Below are 19,302 nucleotides of genomic sequence, written 5' to 3' on the forward strand. Positions count from 1 at the left end.
TGTTTTTGTGTGTTTTTGTTTTTTTTACAAAATAGAAGACAAAATTTAGTTCTTTTATCAATACAGAATATGCAATACCTATTGAAATATATATATATATATGTAGCACTTCAGTTATAAAGACACAACAAATTCAGCATCACTTAAACAGCCATGGTGTTTTTCACAGGAGATAAACTTTTCAGGTATAGGATGGGAACGTGGCTCAAGTGGTAGGGGCTCAAAGCACAGGGCCTTTGGGTTTAAATCCCAGTACCGCAAAAGAAAAAAAAAGTCTTCAGCTGAAATATAGAAATAGTCTCTGGTATTTTATGTCAACCAGTATTTACAAAAGCAAATCTAAAACCACCTACAAAAGTGAGAGCTGCAAGCCGGGCACCGGTGGCTCATGCCTGTCATCCTAACTACTCAGGAGGCTGAGATCTGAGGATCACAATCAAAGCCAGCCCAGGCTTCCAGGAGGCTTATCTCCAATGAGCTACTCAGCAAAAGCTGGAAGTGGTACTATGTGGCTCACATGGTAGAGAGCTAGCCTTGAGCACAAAAAGGCCCATGGACAGCGCCCAGGCCCTGAATTTAAGACCCAAGATGAGCAAAAAAAAAAAAAAAAGTGAGCACTTCAGAATACGTTTTGCTGTCAGGCCATACTAAAGACTTAAAATTACAGGTCTACTGAATTACAGTTTTACAAAGATGCTATGAGAATCCGGAATCTTCACTTGCCAGTTTTTACACTCCAAACCTCTCAGGTGAGTTATGCCCGCTAATCACCTAACTATGGTAGAGTGAGGCCGCATAGGGACTCTCTTCGTCTCTGAAAGGAAAAAAAAAAAAAAGAATAAACAGAGCATAGATTAATATTTAAAAGTACATTCAGATAATTAAAACATATACAGATTATAACTTCACATTCAGCTCCGCCCCCCCCCAAAAAAGTCAGGAGTTATATCAACTTAGAAAACTGGGCATATCTCAAGGGCTAGGAATATGGCTTAGTAGGAGAGTGCTTGCCTAGCATTCATGCAACCCTCAGTACCACATCAACAGAAAAAGTCGGAAGTGGCACTGTGGCTCAAGTGGTAGAGTGCTAGTCTTGAGCAAAAGAAGCTCAAGGACAGTGCCCAGGCCCTGAGTTCAAGTCCTAGGACTGGCAAAAAAAATTTTTAAAAAGATAAAGGTTTAAATGCTGCATGAAAGGTAAATTATTAAGTAGCACCGGATTGTTTCCATCTTATTGGTGCTTCAGTTATTAGAATAAAATTCTTATATTCAGAGCCAGGCGGTGTAGTGACACATGCCTATCAATAATCCCAGCACTTGGGAGGTTAAGGTAGAAGGATCTTAAGTTCTAGGCTAGCCTAGGACATCTAGCAAAAGCATGTCTCAAAATCAAAACAAATTGGGCATTGGTTGCTCACATCGTAATCCAAGTTACTCAGGATGATACCTGAGGATTGAGGTTAAAAGCCAGCCTGCACAAGAAAGTCCATGAGACTTATCTCCAATCAACAACAAAAAGCCAAAAGTGGAGCTGTTGTTCAAGTGATGAGTGCTAGCCTTGGACAAAAAAAAAAAAACTCAGGTTCAACAGCACCCAGGCCCTGAGTTCATACCTCAGAACTGGCACAAAACAAGAAAAGAAAAGAAAAAATGCATTTTTATACGACATTTAAGTATAGAGTATTAAAGTTACATTAATTTAATTAAGGTTGATTACAGTTTGTATTTTATATTGTCTTCTTCTTTCTCAAAAGGACTTATGGCACATACAACAAAGGTTATGGATCTAAACATTCAGCTACTCCGGATGCAGAGATAGGGAGAATCAAATTTCAAAGTCGGGCTGGGTTAAAAAGTTCACAAGACACAGCCTTGAGATGAAATGCTCAGGGACAGCGCCCAGGCCCAGAGTTCAAGCCTCATGACTGACAAAAAAAGTTCACAAGACTCCATATCAACCAATAAAAAAGCCTACTACAGTGGCAAGTTCATGTCAACCCAGCTAAGCAAGAAGTTTAAATAGGAGTATTGTGGTCCAGGTTGGCCTGAGCGTACATGTGAAATTCTATTCGGAAAACAATGAAAGCAGATACAGCTGTAGGCATGGCCTAAGTGGTAGAGTTAGTACCCGCCCGGCAAGAGCAAAGTCTTAAATTCAAACCCCAATACAGCAAAAAAAAAAAATAATAATAATAAGTAAATATGTTAGTGATTGAGCCTGTGCAACAATTTTAGTTGCATGCTTCCTAATAGCCAGGGAGAGAAAGGAAAGGAAACATGGCAGTTTGTACCTTCATAGAGGGAGAAGGAAAACAATTCTATAGGAGAGAAAATTTTGCTCTAGTGCCAAATTGAAAATCAAAGAAGAAAGTCCACAGGAAATCTTTTTTTTTTTGGTTGGTCCCGGGGCTTGAACTCTGGGGCCTGGGCACTGTCTCTCAGCTCTTCAGCTCAAGGTGAGCACTCTACCACTTGAGCTACAGCATCACTTCTGGTTTTCTGGTAGTTTACTGGAGATAAGAGTTTCACGGATTTCCCTGCCCGGGCTGGCTTTGAACCATGATCCTCAGATCCCAGCCTCCTGAGTAGCTAGGACTACAGGTGTGAGCCACCAGCGCCCGGCTTCCACAGGAAATCTTAGCATAGGAATGAAAACAGACAGGGTTTGACAAGTTTTATGAGCGTCTGTATTTTACAAGTCTTCTTCAGGGCCCTGCAGCCTTTGAAGGTATCCACATAACCTTCACCTTGACTGCAAGCCAAATGATACTATTAAAACAAAGTACAGATTTGGTGGTTGTCAATACTGGGGCTTGATCTCAAGGCCTGGGCAACTGTCCTTTAGCTCTTTCATCTAAGGCCAGTTCTCTACTACTTAAGCCACAGCTTCACCTTTTAGCCAATCAGAGATAATAGTCTCATAGACTTTCCTACCCAGGCTGAATTTGAACCAAGATCCTCCAGATCTCATTCTGCTGAGTAGCTGGGATTACAGGTGTGAGCAACTAGTAGCCCCCAACAGTACCAAGGAATTTTTACCTGCTTTCTTCTTTTAGTTTCTTGGCTGCCTGGGTTGAAATCTTAATCTGCAAATCAAGTCTCTGCAGGAAATCTCTGGCTGACACTTCCTGGGGCTGCACGGGGAGAAGGTCAGGACTGGGAGGAGGGAGCTGGATCCCAACCCCCTCAGGTGTCTCTTCAGGATTGTCTACAGTTTCATTTTCTGGAGAATCAATGGAGTTCAGTCCATTAAACAACAAAGGCTTCTCAGCTACAACCGGGATGTTCAAAGTCTTCTTCAGAAATATACAATCATTGGTGAACAGTTTATTGGCCCTTTTAATCTGCTCCATCTAAAATGCATTAAAAAAAAAAAAAAAAAAAAGGAAAGGAAAAACAGTTACACATTACCCAATCCAAGACTAGGGTCTATTACCACCCATCATTATTTCCCCTGTCAGCCATCTTGCCTTAAATCACTTACTTAATAGATTCCTGTGGTGATTTCCCCCCCTGGTACTGAAGTGTGAATTAAATGCTTTCAAAATTTGCTAGACAGATGCTCTACCCTTTGAGTCCCTCCCAACACCCCCCCTTTGTGTTTGGTTTAGTTATACTCCACACATGGTTGTCAGACCACAACCATCCATTCCCTACGACTTCCTGTGTTGCTGGGATGACCAGCAGGAACTATCATGCCCAATTTATTTATTGAGATGGAGATCCCAGTCACTTTTTGCTGGGCTGGCTTCAAATCACAATTCTCACAATCCCTTCCTCCCAATAAATTGTCTCATCTTATTTTTTTTTTTTTTAACATTTCTGTTATCTGAATTAAAGAAAAAAAAAATTCCTGATTTTTTTGGGGGGGGTGTGCTGGCCCTAGGGCTTGAACTCTGGGCCTGGGCACTGTCTCTGAGCTTCTTTTGCTCAAGGCTAGAGCTCTACCACCTGAGCCACAGCGCCACTTCCAGCTTTTTTTTTTTTTTTAGATAATTTATTGGCAACAAGAGTCTTATGGACTTTCCTGCCTGGGCTGGCTTCAAACCACAATCCTCAAATCTCAGCCTCCTGAGTAGCCAGGATTACAGGCATGAGCTCCCAGTGCCAGGCTCTTCCAGATATTATTTTATTTGTGAAGGCTTCCTTTGTCTCCCTTTCACTTGCCCAATGACTTAAAAGATAGGAAAGGTGGTAGAAGAGAATTTAGAAGGAAGGATGGTAGAAGCTGGGTGGGATTATAGACATTAAGAAAGGCCCCACGCTGGGTGTCAGTAGCTCACACCTGTAATCCTAGCTACTCAGGAGGCTGAGATCTGAAGATCACAGTTCCAAGCCAATCCAGGCGGGAAAGTCCATAAGACTCTGAACTTCAATAAATTACCAAAAAAAAAAAAAGCCAGAAGTGGTGCTGTGGTTCAAATGATAGAGCATTAGCCATCAGTAAAAGAAGCTCAGGGACAGCACCTAGGCCCTGACTGCAAGCCCCAGAACCAGCAAAAAAAAAAAAAAGAGAGAGAGAGAAAAGAAAAGAAGAAGAAAGGCCACACACACACACACACACACACACACACACACACACACACACACACACACACACACACACACAGGTGGTGGGATTCTAATTGTGACTCAGCCTGTCAGCCTTCCTGAGTACTGGGATTACAAGTGAAAACTACGACAGTCAGCTTCTGATTTTGAGTGTTTTGACTCTAAATGGACTTTGAAGAATCAGTAGCTATGGGACAGGGAAGGGATCAGGGTTGAGTTGACACAGTGATAAAGCATTTTCCTTCTTTTGTTCCTTCCCTCCTTCCCTTTCCAGCAGGGTATCATTCTTTTGTCCTATAGACTGGGGATGTGAAGATCCATTTTTACAAATACGAGAAACAGGAGTGCTAGCCTTGAACAAAAAAATAAAGCTCAGGGACAGCACTCAAGTTCTAGGTTCAAGCCCATGAACACCACTACCACCACCACCACCAACAAGAACAAATATGAGCAGCAAGGCTCATACAGATTAATATCTGGCCTTATTTTGACAACCAACAGATAAGGAAGCTTGAATGTATAATATAGCTTTTTTTGTGGGGGGTGGGGGAGGTCAGTCATAGGGCCTGAACTCTGAGCCTGGGCGCTGTCCCTCAGTTCTTCAGCTCAGGGCTAGTGCTCTACCACTTGAGCCACAGTGCCACTTCCAGCTTTTTCTGCTTATGTGGTGCTGAGGAATCGAACCAGGGCCTCATGCATGCAAGGCAAGTGCTCTACCACTGAGCCACCTTCCCAGCCCTGTAATACAGCTTTCCATCACCTCCAATTGTTCCACAGTCCATGGATGTCTCCCCCAAACCAGAGCAAGACACACATTATCTCAATTAACCTTCACCACCACTCTTCAATCTGGATCTCACCATCTCTTTTTTACATGTGCTAGGTGCTGGTGGCTTACACCTGTAATCCTAGTGACTCATGGAGCTGAGATCTGGAGGATTGCTGTCTGAAGCCAGCCCAGCCGGACAAATCCATGAGGCTAGCTGACCAATTAGCCAACAAAAAGATGGGCTGGAGGCAAGGCTCAGGTAGTAGAGTACCAGTCCCAGGCAAGAAAACTGAGCAAGTCCTAGTACCAGGAAAAATAATATATATATATATATATATGTAAAACAAACTGTACAGGTCACTTATGGGAGACAAGGTGAACTCCAGTTTGTAGAAAAGACAGGCAAGCTGCCTGGGGGTTAAAAAAAAAAAAGATAAAAAGTTTATGCAAATAATAGGACTATTTTGCTGTCTTTTTCCACTTTCAGTTTCTCTACCATTCTCGAAAGTTTATCCAGGGTTTCCTCCGGGTGAAAAGCTCACCATGGCAACCTAGAACTAATCTGTTTCCTCCTCTCTTTCCCCAGGCTTGAATCCAACTGCTTAGAGCCAGGATGTAAGAGGAAAAAAAAAAAATCAATGGCTAAATCTAGAATCCCAGACTAAGGAAGGGACCTTCATATCTCAGAGGAGATAAACACAGCCCTAGCCAGTTTATGTCTGTGGTTGGAACTATATTTAATAGTTTACTCAACCTGGCCCAAAGAGTTTTAGTTTCCCAGGCTCACTTCCTCTATTCCGGTATGATCCTGTGGGTAAAGCTGTATGAAGACCAGAAGCGGATAGAAGCTAGGAGAGGCACCAACAGCAAAAAGCAGCAACTGTGGAGTTCACATTCTGTGGGCTCCGGATCTCATCTTCCTCAGGCTACATCTCCTCACTCAGCCCCTCGCCAGGGTTCCACTGTTACCACATCTGCTCAACTTTGGGGACTAAAATTTCTCACCTGCCTGACTTGGGGAGTATGATACCCCGAGGGATGTGCTGAATTTAGAAGGGGCCAGGCTAGGAAAAAATACAAACCAGACAAGCCAGGCACTGGTAGGTCATGCCTGTAATCCTAGCTACACAGGAATGTGAGAAACGAAGATCAAGGTTCAAAACCAGGCTTGGTGGACAAATCCAAGAGACTCTTATCTCCAAAATAACCAGCAAGAATAAACAAACAAGAACAACAACCAGAAGTGGAGCTGTGGCTCAAGTGGTAGAGCTCCAGCCTTGAGAGTAAAAAACAAGGGAGAGTGAAAGGCCCTGAGTTCAAGTCTTATACTGGCATGAAGAAAGGAAGGAAGGAAAGAAGGAGGGAAGGAGGGAAGGAGGGAGGGAGGGAAGGAGGGAGGGAAGGAACGAACGAACGAAAGAAGGAAAATGCTTTATCACTGTGTCAATTCAACCCTGATCTCAATGAATATACTTAGAAAATATCTTTATCTCTCAATCTATCGTCTCATCCGAGCAATGATTAATTACATCTATCTCCTAGGGTTCTTGTGAACACCAAATTAACTAAGATCAAGTGAACACCAAATTAACTAAGATCAAGTTCAAACAAGATTCATGCAATGTTTGGTCCACAGTTAAGTATTGCAAACAGTTAATAACAATGTTTCCCAGTCTGCTCTTCTCTAGCTCTGACCTAATCCAGGCTTCAATAATACCCAAAGACAACTAGAGATCTCCCAAGAACATTTAGCAGGAGTTCTGAGAGGTATAACATCTACAGAACTGCCCCATCCTAAAATGTTTAGATAACAAAAGACTCGATGGTAAATATATACTCACTTCAATATGCAAAATACAAGTTCTCTGGCCTTGGTGATGCCCAGTTTCACTTTAAGAGCAAGATACAGATCTGGGTATCTTTCTTCTCCCTGTCTGTCTAAGATGTTTCAGAAAGGAACACTGAAAACTGAACTGATACTGAACTCCAATGTAAAAAGGTCATCCATCACAAGCCAGGCACTAGTGGCTCAAGCCTGTAATCCTAGCTACTCAAGAGACTTATCATCTAAAGACGGTGGCTTGAAGTCAGCCTGGGCAGAAAAGTCCACGAGATTCTTGTCTCCAGTTAACCACCAAAAAGCCAGAACTGGAGTTGTGGCTCAAGTGGTAGAACACTAGCCTTGAGTAAAAACTAATAAGGGACAGTGCTCAGGCCCTTAGTTCAAGCCCCACTTCTGGGCGAAAGAAAGAAAGAAAGAGAAAGAAAGAAAGAGAGAGAGAGAGAGAGAGAAGGAAGGAAGGAAGGAAGGAAGGAAGGAAGGAAGGAAGGAAGGAAGGAAGGAAGGAAGGAAGGAAGGAAGGAAGAAAAGGCCCGGGGTGGAAGGGTAAGGGTGCATCACATAGCTCAGTGTTAATTATCAATAATTTTCATGAAAAATGTGTTCCCTCAGGCTTCTATGTGCTTCCCAGAGGCACAATGCAATATGCCCAAGACACACATACTTATAAATTTATAATAAATACGGCCCTCGGCTTTTCCTAGTGACACTGCAGTTCTTGGTGGCTGTCTGGCATCACCTTCATGGTTGTCAATGAACCCAAGGTGTGTAATTTCACTTCTAAAGACAAAAAAAAAAAAGCCCAGAACTATCCAGTAGCCTTTTTCACAGAGCTTGTTTACTAGCACAGGCCTGACAGCTGGGCTTTAAGTAAATACTTGGTGGGGAGACCAGATGTCCAGCAAAGGCCGTCCTGGCCCTAGCCCATGCCAAAACCCTGCTTCTCTTTGATCTTCCTCCCCTAATAGGTCTGGGACTGCGGCCAGGCCCTGGTAGCTCACACCTGTAATCCTAGCTACTCAGGAGGCTTAGGTCTGGCTCCTGGTTCAAAGCCAACCTGGGCAGGAAAGTCTGCGAGAGGCTTAGCTTCAGTTAGCCAGCAAAAAGCCAGAAGTGGTGCTGTGGCTCAAGTGGTAGAGTGTCTGCCTTGAAAGCTCAGGGACAGCACCCAACACACACACACACACACACACACACACACACACACACACACACACACACAGAGGAGAGGAGGGGGGGGATGGAGGGAAGGAAGGAGAATGAATGAGGGCTGGGCAGCCAGCGAGGGTAATGGTGGCTCTGGCAGCCTTGTACTCTGTGGGACAGCACAGGATCCCATGGCTGCCAGCGCCCCCCTGGTCCCCTGGATCCCCCCCCCCCTCCGGCCACTGAGTCCCCTCCCCACTCCTGAGTCCCCTCCAGGTCCACAACCCCCAGGCTCACAATCCCCCGGCCTACAGGGCCACGATTCCCAGCCCAGGACCCCCAGGCCCACGAACCCCAGGCCCACGACCCTACAATCCCCGGGCCCACAACCCCCAGGCCTGCAACCCCGGGCCTCCAACCCCACAATCCCCAGGCCCGCGACCCCCAGGCCCGCGACCCCCAGGCCCCGACCCCACAATCCCCGGGCCCGGACCCCCAGGCCCGCGACCCCAGCCCCTAACCCCGGGCCCGCAACCCCCAGGCCCTCGACCCCACAATCCCTGGGCCTGCGACCCCCAGGCCCGTGACCCCAGCCCCTGACCCCCAGGCCCATGACCCCCAGGCCCGAGACCCCAGCCCCTGACCCCCAGGCCTGAGATCCCCAGGCCCAGAATCCCCGGACCCACGACCCCCAAGGCCTGGACCCCACAATCCCCGGACGCACGACCCCCAGCCTCCCCACCCCACAATCCCAGGGCCGGCGACCCCCTGGCCCGCGACCCCACAATCCCTAGGACTGCGACCCCCAGGCCCATGACCTCCAGGCCCGCGACCCCAGCCCCTGACCCCCAGGCCCGCGATCCCCAGGCCCGAGACCCCAGCCCCTGACCCCCAGGCCCGCGATCCCCAGGCCCGAGACCCCAGCCCCTGACCCCCAGGCCCGCGATCCCCAGGCCCGAGACCCCAGCCCCTGACCCCCAGGCCCGAGATCCCCAGGCCCACAATTCCCGGACCCACGACCCCCAAGGCCTGGACCCCACAATCCCCGGACGCACGACCCCCAGGCCCATGACACCTCCAGCCTCCCCACCCCACAATCCCAGGGCCGGCGACCCCCTGGCCCGCGACCCCACAATACCTAGGCCTGCAACCCCCAGGCCTATGATCTCCAGGCCCGCGACCCTAGCCCCTGACCCCCAGGCCCGCGATCTCCAGGCCCGAGACCCCAGCCCCTAACCCCGGGCCCGCGACCCCCAGGCCCACAATCCCCGGACGCACGACCCCCAGGCCCACAGTCCCCGGGCCCACGACCCCCAAGGCCCGGACCCCACAATCCCCGGACGCACGACCCGCCAGGCCCGCGACCCCCGGCCCCCGACCCCCGGCCGGGCGCGGCGCCGCGCGCTCACCGTGACCCCGTACTTGAGCGCGAGGCCCGGCAGCGTGTCCCCGGCGCGGACGCGGTGCTCCAGGCGCGGGCCCAGGGCGCCGGCGCCCAGCGGGGCCCGCACGCTGGCGGTGCTGCCGTACGAGCGGGTCTTGGTGCGGGCCAGGCTCAGCGACAGCTCGGCGTCCTCGGACTCGGAGCCCGAGCGCGATCGCGGCGGCGGCGGTGGCGAGGAGCCCGGAGGTGGCCGCGCCCGAGGGTCGCCCGCCCGTAGGGACGACGCGGGCGACCGGGCCGCCATGGGTCCAAGCCGTGGCCGAGGGACCCGGAGCCGCGCCCAGGGGGCGGCGCGTCCTCCGCGCCCCGCCGCCGCCGCCGCCTCCGCCTCCTCCCCGGGGCTGCTGCGGCGGGGAGGCCCGGGCTGGGCGGGCACCGCCCTCCTCCCCGGCCACCCGCGCACCTGCCCGGGGAAGGGCGCAGGTGGACCCCGCAGCACCCCCTCCCCGCACACTACACCCCGGCCTGGCCACCGGCCTTCGCCCTGCGGTGCTGCGGGGGCTGCAGGGAAAACCGAGACTAAGGCCCAGCCCGGGCCACAGCACTAAGAACGCCAATGGGCCTCTTCTGTAGGGAACCCCCAGATTATGGCTATGACCTTGCCAATGCCAAGAGAACTCGCCCCCTTCACCCCCAGCCATGACCCGAATGACTCCTCTCCCCCCAGATCACCCAGGTTTCCTCGCCCCCCCCCCCCACATCATCACATATAGCTTTCTCCTGGTAGCCACCTCCACACTCAGCCTGGAGGGGCCAATTCCTTCCAAGGTGCTTCTAAGGCCAAGTGAGTGATCCCCCCTCCTTCCCCCAACTAACCCCCAACTAACCCGCTGGTGATTTGGGGGAGTACCCTCTTTTCTGCACACCCAGTGCCAGCCAGACTAATCAGTATGGGGTCCTGGCTCACCACAGGTAACTTCCTACTATCTGCATTCATCTTCCCTTTGTGTTTCCTTGATGACACCCTGAAATCAGAAGGCCCCTGAGGACCTTATCATAAAATTCACTAAAGAACCCTTTACCAGTGCTTCATCTGGGAAGCTCTCCTCCCAACACCTCTCACCCCTACTCACAAATGCAGTGTTATTATTCCCCCCACCCCCATCCTATATATAGATGCCATGTATTTCAGTGGGGAGCTTGGTGGTGCTGGGGTTTGAACTCCAGGGCCTTATGCTCTTGCTTAGCTTTCTAGCTCAAGGCTGATGCCATACCTCCATTTCTGCCTTTTTGCTGGTTGATTGGGGATGAGTCTCACGGATTTTTCTGCCAGGCTTGGCTTTGAGCCTGAAACCTCAGATCTCAAGTCTCCTGAGTAGCTGGGATTACAGATGTGAGCGCGCAGCTATATTTCAGTATTAAATATAACAGGTGTTACTAATATTTTAAAATATCGAATTTCCTCTGCAGAAGTTTATTTGGAGGGGGTTGGAATTAACAAATTATTTTTTAAGACAGGAAAAAAAAACAAAACCAACTTCTGACCAGGCGTTGGTGGCTCATGCCTGTAATCCTACCTATTCAGGAGGCTCAGATCTGAGGATCAGTTCAAAGCCAGCTCAGGCAGGAAAAGTCTGTAAGACTCTTATGGTTAAGTGGTGGTTAATTGGAAAATTAACCACCAAAAAGCCAGATGTGGAGTTGTGGCTCAAGTGGTAGAGTGCTAGCCTTGAACAAAAGAGCTCAGGGAGCTGGGCAATGGTGGCTCAGGCCTGTAATCCTAGCTACTCAGGAGGCTGAGATCTGAGGATCTCGGTTCAAAGCCAGCCTGGGCAGGAAAGTCCATGAGACTCTTACCTCCAACCGGAAGCAGTGCTGTAGCTCAAGCAGTAGAGCGCAGGGACAGCGCCCAAGCCCAGAGTTCAGGTCCCATGACCGACCAAAAAAAAAAAAAGAAAGAAAGAAAGAAAGAAGAAAGGAAAAAAAAGGAAAAAGAAAGGAAGGAAGAAAGACAAACCCTTCTGGAAGCTCCCCCCCCCCCCCCCCACTGCACTATGCTCTGTATTTTAAGTTGGGCCTTGTATAGCCATCACCCCATAGCTCATTTTCGCTCCTACCTGGCAGAGCTTTGGAAAGTGTATTTCCCTGCAAATTCAATGATGGAATGCAACAGCTACAGCTACAGAAATGACAGAAATAAACATAGAAGATTTTAACATCTACCTGGCCAAATGAGGCCTAGTTATTTATCTTTCCTTCCCTCCCTCCCCTCCTCCCTTCCTTCCTTCCTTTTTTTCTCTCAATAGTACTGAGGCTTGAACTCAGGACCTGAGTGCTGCTTAAGGCTGGCTCTAAACTTGAGCCAAAGGTCCACACTCAGCTTTTTGGTTAATTATAGGTAAGAGTCTCACAGACTTTCCTGCCTAGGTTGGCTTTGAGATCCTCAGATCTCAACCTCCTGAGTAGTTATGATTATAGCAGTGCACAGGACCTAGCTATCTTCTATCCTTAGCACTGTAAGTAAGGCTTTCACCACAGTGAGTGAACCCAAGAACTCCCTTGTGGACCCCCAAGTAGAGCACCTTATTGAGCAGCACTTACAGGCAGTTGCTAGGGTCTTTAACTTTCAACCTATCTGACAGATGAAGACACCAAGTCTCATGCCTGTAATTCTAGCTTCTAAGGAGTCTGAAATCTGAGGATCTTTGTTCAAAGCCAGCCCAGGTAGACAACAAAAATCCAAGATACACTTACGTCCAATTAACCCCCAAAAAGCCAGAAGTAAGCTGGGCAGCAGTGGCTCACTCCTGTAATCCAGTGACTCAGGAGGCTTAGATCTGAGGATTGTAGTTCAAAGCCAGCCAGGGCAGGAAAGTCCATGAGACTCTTATCTCCAATAAACCACCAGAAAACTGGAAGTAGTGCTATGGCTCAAGTGGTAGAGCGCTTGCCTTGAGCTGAAGAGCGAAGGGACAGCACCTAGGCCCAGAGTTCAAGCCCCATGACCACCACCACCACCAATAACAAAAAGCCAGAAGTTGAGCTGTGGCTCCGGTAGTAGATAGATATCAACCTTGTGGAAAGAAAAAAAAACTCTAAGTGAGAGTTTGAGGCCCTGAATTCGAGCTCTAATACAGGCAAAAACAAAAAACAAAAAGGGGGGGGGGGTTAGCCTCATTAAACCTTGCTTGGTTTACCTCCCTCCCCTCCCCAGGAGGAACTCATCCACTCCTTTGGCTCCCTAAAGGATGGGCGGGGGTCTGTCCCTGAGTCTGCTTTTGCTGTTGCTGTTGTTGAGGTTATTGTTTTTATTATCATAAAGCTGCTGTACAGAGGGGTGACAGTTGCCCATGTCAGAGAATGAGTACCTTTCTTTCTGGACAATGTCACCCCTTCCCTTACTTCCAGTGTTTCCCCCTCCCATCGCCACCCACAAGGTGCAGCGTTCATTTTCCACACTGGTGACCAGTGAGGCCACCGCTGCTTGCATTCGTCCACCCTTCCCCCCTCCATTTCCCCGGCCTCCCGACCCTCCCCAAGACACAGAAACGAACGTAAACCACGACGACACGAACACAAAAACCACTAACACCACCACCAAAACCCAACCCCTTGTTTCCATTCTGAGTCTGCATTTTTTTTTTTTAAGGTTCCACCGGCCCCGGGGTGCAGGGTGCGTTTCCAATGAACCCTGCACCTCCGGGGCACGATCGATCGATCGCTGACCCGGGGTAGGGGTGGGGAGAGGAGGGGAGCGAACCCCTGCAGGAGGAGCGCAAGCGTTGGGGAGCCCCCAGACCTGCCTCCCCAAGGGGGAAAGGTGCGGGGAGGGGGAGCCCCTGCTCCACCCCACGCCGTCCATTCCCACTCGCATCCCCCTCCCCCTGAGTGGTCCCTCCCCCCCCACCCCCCACTTCCACTCCGCTCCGCGCGCGCCACCGAGAGAACTACGCTTCCCAGGCTGCTCCGCTGCCGCCGCCGCCGCCGCCGCCGCGCGCCCGGCGCCGCGCCCCGACCCGGAGCCGCCTGTTGATTGCCGCGCTCGCCCCGGGGCTCCGGCGCCGCCCCGGCTCCCCGGGTCCGTTACTTCGGGGTGTGTGTGGGGGGAGGGGTGACGCACGGATCGACGGACGGAGGGACGGACGGACGGACCCACCCGCCCTGCTGGCTCTGGGATGGGCGCACGGAGCGGTGAGCGCGCTGGGGGCGGGGGGCGAAGGGAGGACGGAGGGTGGGGGGGATGCTTGGCTCATGCAATCCCCGAGAGAGGGGATGCCCCCCCTCCCGTGAGTGTGTGTGTGTGTGTGCGTGTGGAGGGGGTGTTGTCCCCTGCCCTCCTCCCTGGATGTGGGGTCGATGCCCCGCAATGCGGTTCCGCAGCCCAGCAGCAGCGGGGAGGAGGGCGCGGTCTCGGTCCACCCCCCCCTTCCCCGCCCCCGGCTGCAGGGCTGGAGATGATGATGATGATGATGATGATGATTGTTATTATTGTCTCCACGCTGCGCTTTGTGATCCCCGATTTCTGCCATCGTGCGGGGCGGGGGAGGTGGGCTGCACCCCCGGGGTCTTCTGCATGCTGGGATCTCGTTTTGTGGAGGTGCTGGGGCAGGGCCGAGCCGGGGAGCTGTCAATCACAGGGCTCGCTCCTAGGCTGCCTGCTTCCGGCCCCTGCACCAGACACACGCATATATATATCTATAACTCATTTTTCTTTGCGGATTGAAATGATGGTACCGCGTGCCCTCTTTATGCTCCCTAAACCGATCCCCTTGATTTGAGGCTGATTTTTTTTTTTAAGGCTCCTCATGTGAGTTGTTGGTTTTTCTCTCTCTCTCTTTTTACTGACAAGTATTCCAAGGTAGGAAGGTGATGCACGGCAAATGCGACTTAGCCACGAAGAGGGGGCGGCTGGCACCGCCACGCCTGTGCCCATTAAATGTCAGAATCACGTGGTGCTGCTTCCGAAAGGAATGCAAAAGAACATCCGTAGGAGATCGTTTTTAAAATCGGGCCAGGGGGACCCTAGGCAAGTCTCCCTTGCCTTTCTCAGCTTCTTTCTCCATGCAAAATGGAGGTGTGTGGTGGTGGTGGTGGGGGGGAACAAGTAAAATAATGTCGGAATCTCTTCTTCTCCCAAGAAGGTACATTACAAAAAAAAAAAATTAATTCCAAAAGCAGGCAGCTCCGCCCTAGTTTGGGAGAAAGATTTTTTTTTCAGGGCTAAAACAATCAAATATATACATTTTAAATCTAAGAGTGGTTTCTGCTATGTATTCTGTAGTCCTGTGAAATCCATTTAGATTTCTGTAACAGGCAGACTGCAATGTGCTTGTTACCCACCCACCCCCTTCTTTCTATTCTGAAGAATGAAATCAGCAGATGAGGCCTTAGTGAGTGCCCGAGCCCCAGGGCTGGGCCTGAGCTGTCAGATGTGATCAGCAAGAAGGCGGGAGGAAGCTCCAGCCAGAAGTACCCAGAGTGTGGTGGGAGAATGTGAAGATGCACACTGATGGTTATTGTTTGAAAACTAAATAGACCATAGAGGAATAAAACAAGCCCAAAGCCAGCCAAATGCAAATCCTGACATTGCAGTTCATTCAAGCAAGAACTCCTCAACTACACAGAAACTTTGAGTGAAAGATTGCTGGGAGCAAGATTATTTTTTTTTTTCTTTCTTTCTTTTCTCCAGAACTAGGGTTTGAACTCAAGGGCCTCTAGCTCTTACTGGGTTGATGCTTTACCACCTGAGCCATACCTCCAGACCAGCTTTTTGCTGGTTATTTGGGAGAGGGAATCTTACAGCTTGTGTGTGTGTGTGTGTGTGTGTGTGTGTGTGTGTGTGTTGTTTTTACTCATGTTGGTCACAAGCTTCGATCTTCCAGGTCTGACCCTCCTGATTAGCTAGAATTACAAGTATGAGCAACCAGTGCCCAAGAGGGCACAGGATTTTTGCATTATTTCAGAGAATCTCAGCACAGATTACTTAGGAAGAATATGTTGTTACCACGAAACGATTAGGAGGTTGCTGCCTTAACCAAGTGACCTGTTTTTTGTTTTTGTTTTAAACAACATGTTTAACATTTCCTGCTAAGAATAGACAGTGATAGCTCATACCTGTAATCCTAGATACTCGGGAAGCAGAGATCTGAGAATCACGGTTTAAAGTCAGCTCTGGTAGGAAAGTCCCTGAGGTGTGCTGTGGCTCAAAGTGATAGAGCACTAGCCTTGAGTGTAAAAGCTCAGTGACAGTACCCAGGTCCTGAGTTCAAGGCCCATGACTGACCAAAAAAAAAAAAAAATTGGAGACAATTGGGGAAATTCAAATATAGAGTATATGTTAGATTGGTCTTACGGAATTATTGCTAATTTTCCTCTGTGTAGAAAGGATATTGTATTTACATAGAAGGCTGGCTTTCATCTTTGGTGGTGTGCATGTTGGAGGTAACCACCTTGACATTTAGAATTTCCGATGGGCTCAGAAAAGAAACACACAAGATGGCAGAATAAGCTCAGGGATATAACAAGTACAGAGCCAGCGGGAGAGCCAGGAACCATGGTGGCTCACGCCTGTAATCCTCGCTATTCAGGAGGCTGAGATAGGAGGATCATGGTTCCAAGGCAGCCTGGGCAAGAAAACCTAAGCCACTCTCCAGTTAACCAGCAAAAAGACTAGATGTGAGAGGCTCCATAGAGATCCCATCCCTAGCACCCATTTCAAAGTATCTCAGTACCCCCAAAGGAATTGGTTCCCGGACCCTTCCATCAGGAGATCTCAATCTCTTTTATAAAATGGCATAGTATTTGCATTCTCCCATATACTGTAATAAATCATCTCTGGTAACTTATACCTGATACGATGGAATGCTATGGAAGTAATTCCACCGCATTTTTAGAGAATAATGACAAAAGAAAGTGTACATGGTGAAATTTGTTTGTTTTTCTCCAGGGATTGAACTCAGAGCCTTATTAGGCAAATATTCTACTAATTACTAGCTATTGGTTGGTTACTCCTCTAGCCCCTACAGTTTTTGTGTTTTATTTTGTTTTTCTTCCAGTACTAGGGTTTGAAACTCAGGGCCTTGAGCTTGCTCAGCTGGTGCTCTACCACCTGAGCCACACATACTGTCCAACTTTTTTGCTGGTTATTTTGGAGATGGACCTTCTCAGATTTTGGCTATCTTAAAATCATGCTCTTAGGCATGTGTCATCAGCACTGGGCATTGGCTCTTGGCTTTTGCAGGAGCGAAGGGCTGTCTTGGTTCATGTTGCATGCATCTAATTTTCACCCTTTACAGTACTGATACATAAAGGAAGTAGGAGCGAGAGAAGCAAAGAAAGCCCCTCGATTTTTCCCCCCCTTTCTCAAGCCTTGCCTTAAATTTCTGGGTAACAGGAAGAGCTATTTAAGAGCCTGAGGCATCACTCCCTCCCCCCCTCCCCCTTTCAGCTCAGGTCCTATTTTCCATTATCCTGGGCAGCTCTGTGCGCATGCTCACTTGGGCTGCTGGCCGCCTGTTTGAGCACGTGTCTGATGTCCCTGCGTGCATCAGATCTGGTTGCGCATTGAGTGCTTGCTATGGGACCGACACCCTGTGGGAGGCGTGGCTGCAGCTGGACAAACTTTCCATTGCAGCATCCCTGACAGGAGGAAAACAAGTATGAACCCCTGGCAGGGCTTGGGGAAGGGGGATACAGCAGGCCTGCCCTGAGCTGGAAAACAAAACAAACCCCCTGAGGTTGGCCTTTAAAAGCTATGAGAATGTTTCAGTCTTCTTTGTAGTGGATCTATGTTTGCTTCAAGGTGAAAAACTACAGCCTACACCAGTGGCTCACACCTATATTATTAGCTACTCAGAAGGCAGAGATAGGAGGATTGTGGTTTGAAGCCAGCCTGAGCAGGAAAGTCCGTGAGACTTGTTATTTTTTATTTTTGCCAGTCTTAGGACTTGAACTCAGGGCCTGGGCACTGAACCTGAGCTGCTTTTGCTCAAGGCTAGCACTCTACTACTTGACAGTGCCACTTCCAGCCTTTTCTGTTTATATGCTACTGAGGAATCGAACCCAGGGCTTTGTGCATGCTAGGCAAGCACTCTACCACTAAGCCACATTCCCAGCCCCTTCCCCTGCAATGAGACTTTTTTTTTTTTTTGATTGGTCACAGGGCTTGAACTCTGGGCCTAGGCGCTGTCCCTCAGCTCTTCAGTTCAAGGCAAGCGCTCTATCACTTGAGCCAAAGCGCCACTTCCGGCTTTCTGGTAGTTTATTGGAGATATGAATCTCACGGATTTTCCTGCCTGGGCTGGCTTTGAACCGTGATCCTCAGATCTCAGCGTCCTGAGGAGCTAGGATTACAAGCGTGAGCCACTGCCACCTGGCTCCAATGAGACTTTTATGTCCAATTATCCACACAAAAAAAGCCAGAAGTGGAGCTGTGGTTCAAGTGGTAAAATGCCAGCCTTGAGTGAAAAAGCTAAGCAAGAACACAAGGCCTGGGACTGGCAGAAAAAGAAAAATAGGAGAAGAGCCAGCAGTGTTATTTGATTAGACGGTGAAGGCTTCACTCACCTCTGACATCGGGCATCCTGTAGAGCTGAATCTGAGCCCAGTTCCAAGCAGAGCACACAGGCCATGAGAACAGAGCGGGGCATTCCATGTAGTTCTGCTGCCAACTTCCCAGGGAGAAACACAGGATGCTCACAAACTGCACAAGAACAGAAGCTATAGTGTTTGTATGATAGCATCAGTTCTGAGAAACATCTCAACTTCAGGAAATTATGTATGATAAATTATGCATCTTTGATGCTATTAAATAGTATATTATTTTCCTTCCTTCCCTCTCTTTCTTTCTCTTTTTCTTTTTTTTCTTTCTTTCTCTTTCTTTTCCTTCCTTTCTTTCTCTCTTTCTTTCTCTCTCTCTTTCTTTCTTTCTTTGTCCTGGGACTTGAACTCAGGGCCAAGGCACTGTTTCTGCACTTCGTGTGCTTAAGACCAGTGCTCTACCACTTGAGCCACAGCTCCACTTCTTGATTTTTTGGTGGTTAATTGGAGATAAGACTTTCCTGCCTGGACTGGCTTCAAACCTTGATTCTCAGATCTCAGCTTCCTGAGAGTTATGGACAGGTGGGAGCCACTGGCAGCCAGCAAACTCTTTCTTTCTTCCTTCCTTCCTTCCTTTCTTCCTTCCTTCCTTCCTTCCTTCCTTCCTTCCTTCCTTCCTTCCTTCCTTCCTTCCTTCCTTCCTTCCTTCCTTCCTTTCTTTCTTTCTTTCTTTCTTTCTTTCTTTCTTTCTTTCTTTCTTTCCTTCTTTCTTTCTTTCTTTCTTTCTTTCTTTCCTTCTTTCTTTCTTTCTCTTTCTTTCCTGGGACTTGAACTCAGGGCCAGGGCACTGTTTCTGCACTTCGTGTGCTTAAGACCAGTGCTCTACCACTTGAGCCACAGCTCTACTTCTTGATTTTTTGCTGGTTAATTGGAGACAAGACTTTCCTGCCTGAGCTGGCTTCAAACCTTGATTCTCAGATCTCAGCTTCCTGAGAGTTATGGACAGGTGGGAGCCACTGGCAGCCAGCAAACTCTTTCTTCCTTCCTTCCTTTCCCTCCCTCCCTCATCCCCTT

General features: G+C 49.1%; 1 protein-coding gene across 1 annotated transcript; it reads right to left on the reverse strand.

Moving 5' to 3' along the window:
* Positions 1-570: 570 nt before the first annotated feature.
* Positions 571-9,994, reverse strand: Lysmd2 (LysM domain containing 2). The gene is made up of 3 exons (XM_042687840.1): positions 9,716-9,994; positions 3,040-3,353; positions 571-814 (listed from the first exon to the last, which is right to left on the reverse strand). The coding sequence occupies exons 1-3, from the start codon at positions 9,992-9,994 to the stop codon at positions 772-774; spliced, it is 636 nt and encodes a 211-aa protein (XP_042543774.1). The 3' UTR covers positions 571-771.
* Positions 9,995-19,302: the final 9,308 nt, after the last annotated feature.

The sequence above is a fragment of the Dipodomys spectabilis genome, unplaced genomic scaffold (assembly GCF_019054845.1).
Source record: "Dipodomys spectabilis isolate Male_0828 unplaced genomic scaffold, ASM1905484v1 ptg000108l, whole genome shotgun sequence".
NCBI classification, from domain to species: Eukaryota; Metazoa; Chordata; class Mammalia; order Rodentia; family Heteromyidae; genus Dipodomys; species Dipodomys spectabilis.

What these genes read in the sequence shown, in the direction of transcription:
- Lysmd2 (XM_042687840.1), bottom strand. Translation starts at nt 9,994, where the DNA reads ATGGCGGCCCGGTCGCCCGCGTCGTCCCTACGGGCGGGCGACCCTCGG. An exon ending in CGCTCAAGTACGGGGTCACG is followed by an intron (nt 3,354 to 9,715) that starts GTGAGCGCGCGG and finishes AATGCATTTTAG; the next exon opens with ATGGAGCAGATTAAAAGGGC. An exon ending in AAACTAAAAGAAGAAAGCAG is followed by an intron (nt 815 to 3,039) that starts GTAAAAATTCCT and finishes TTTTCCTTTCAG; the next exon opens with AGACGAAGAGAGTCCCTATG.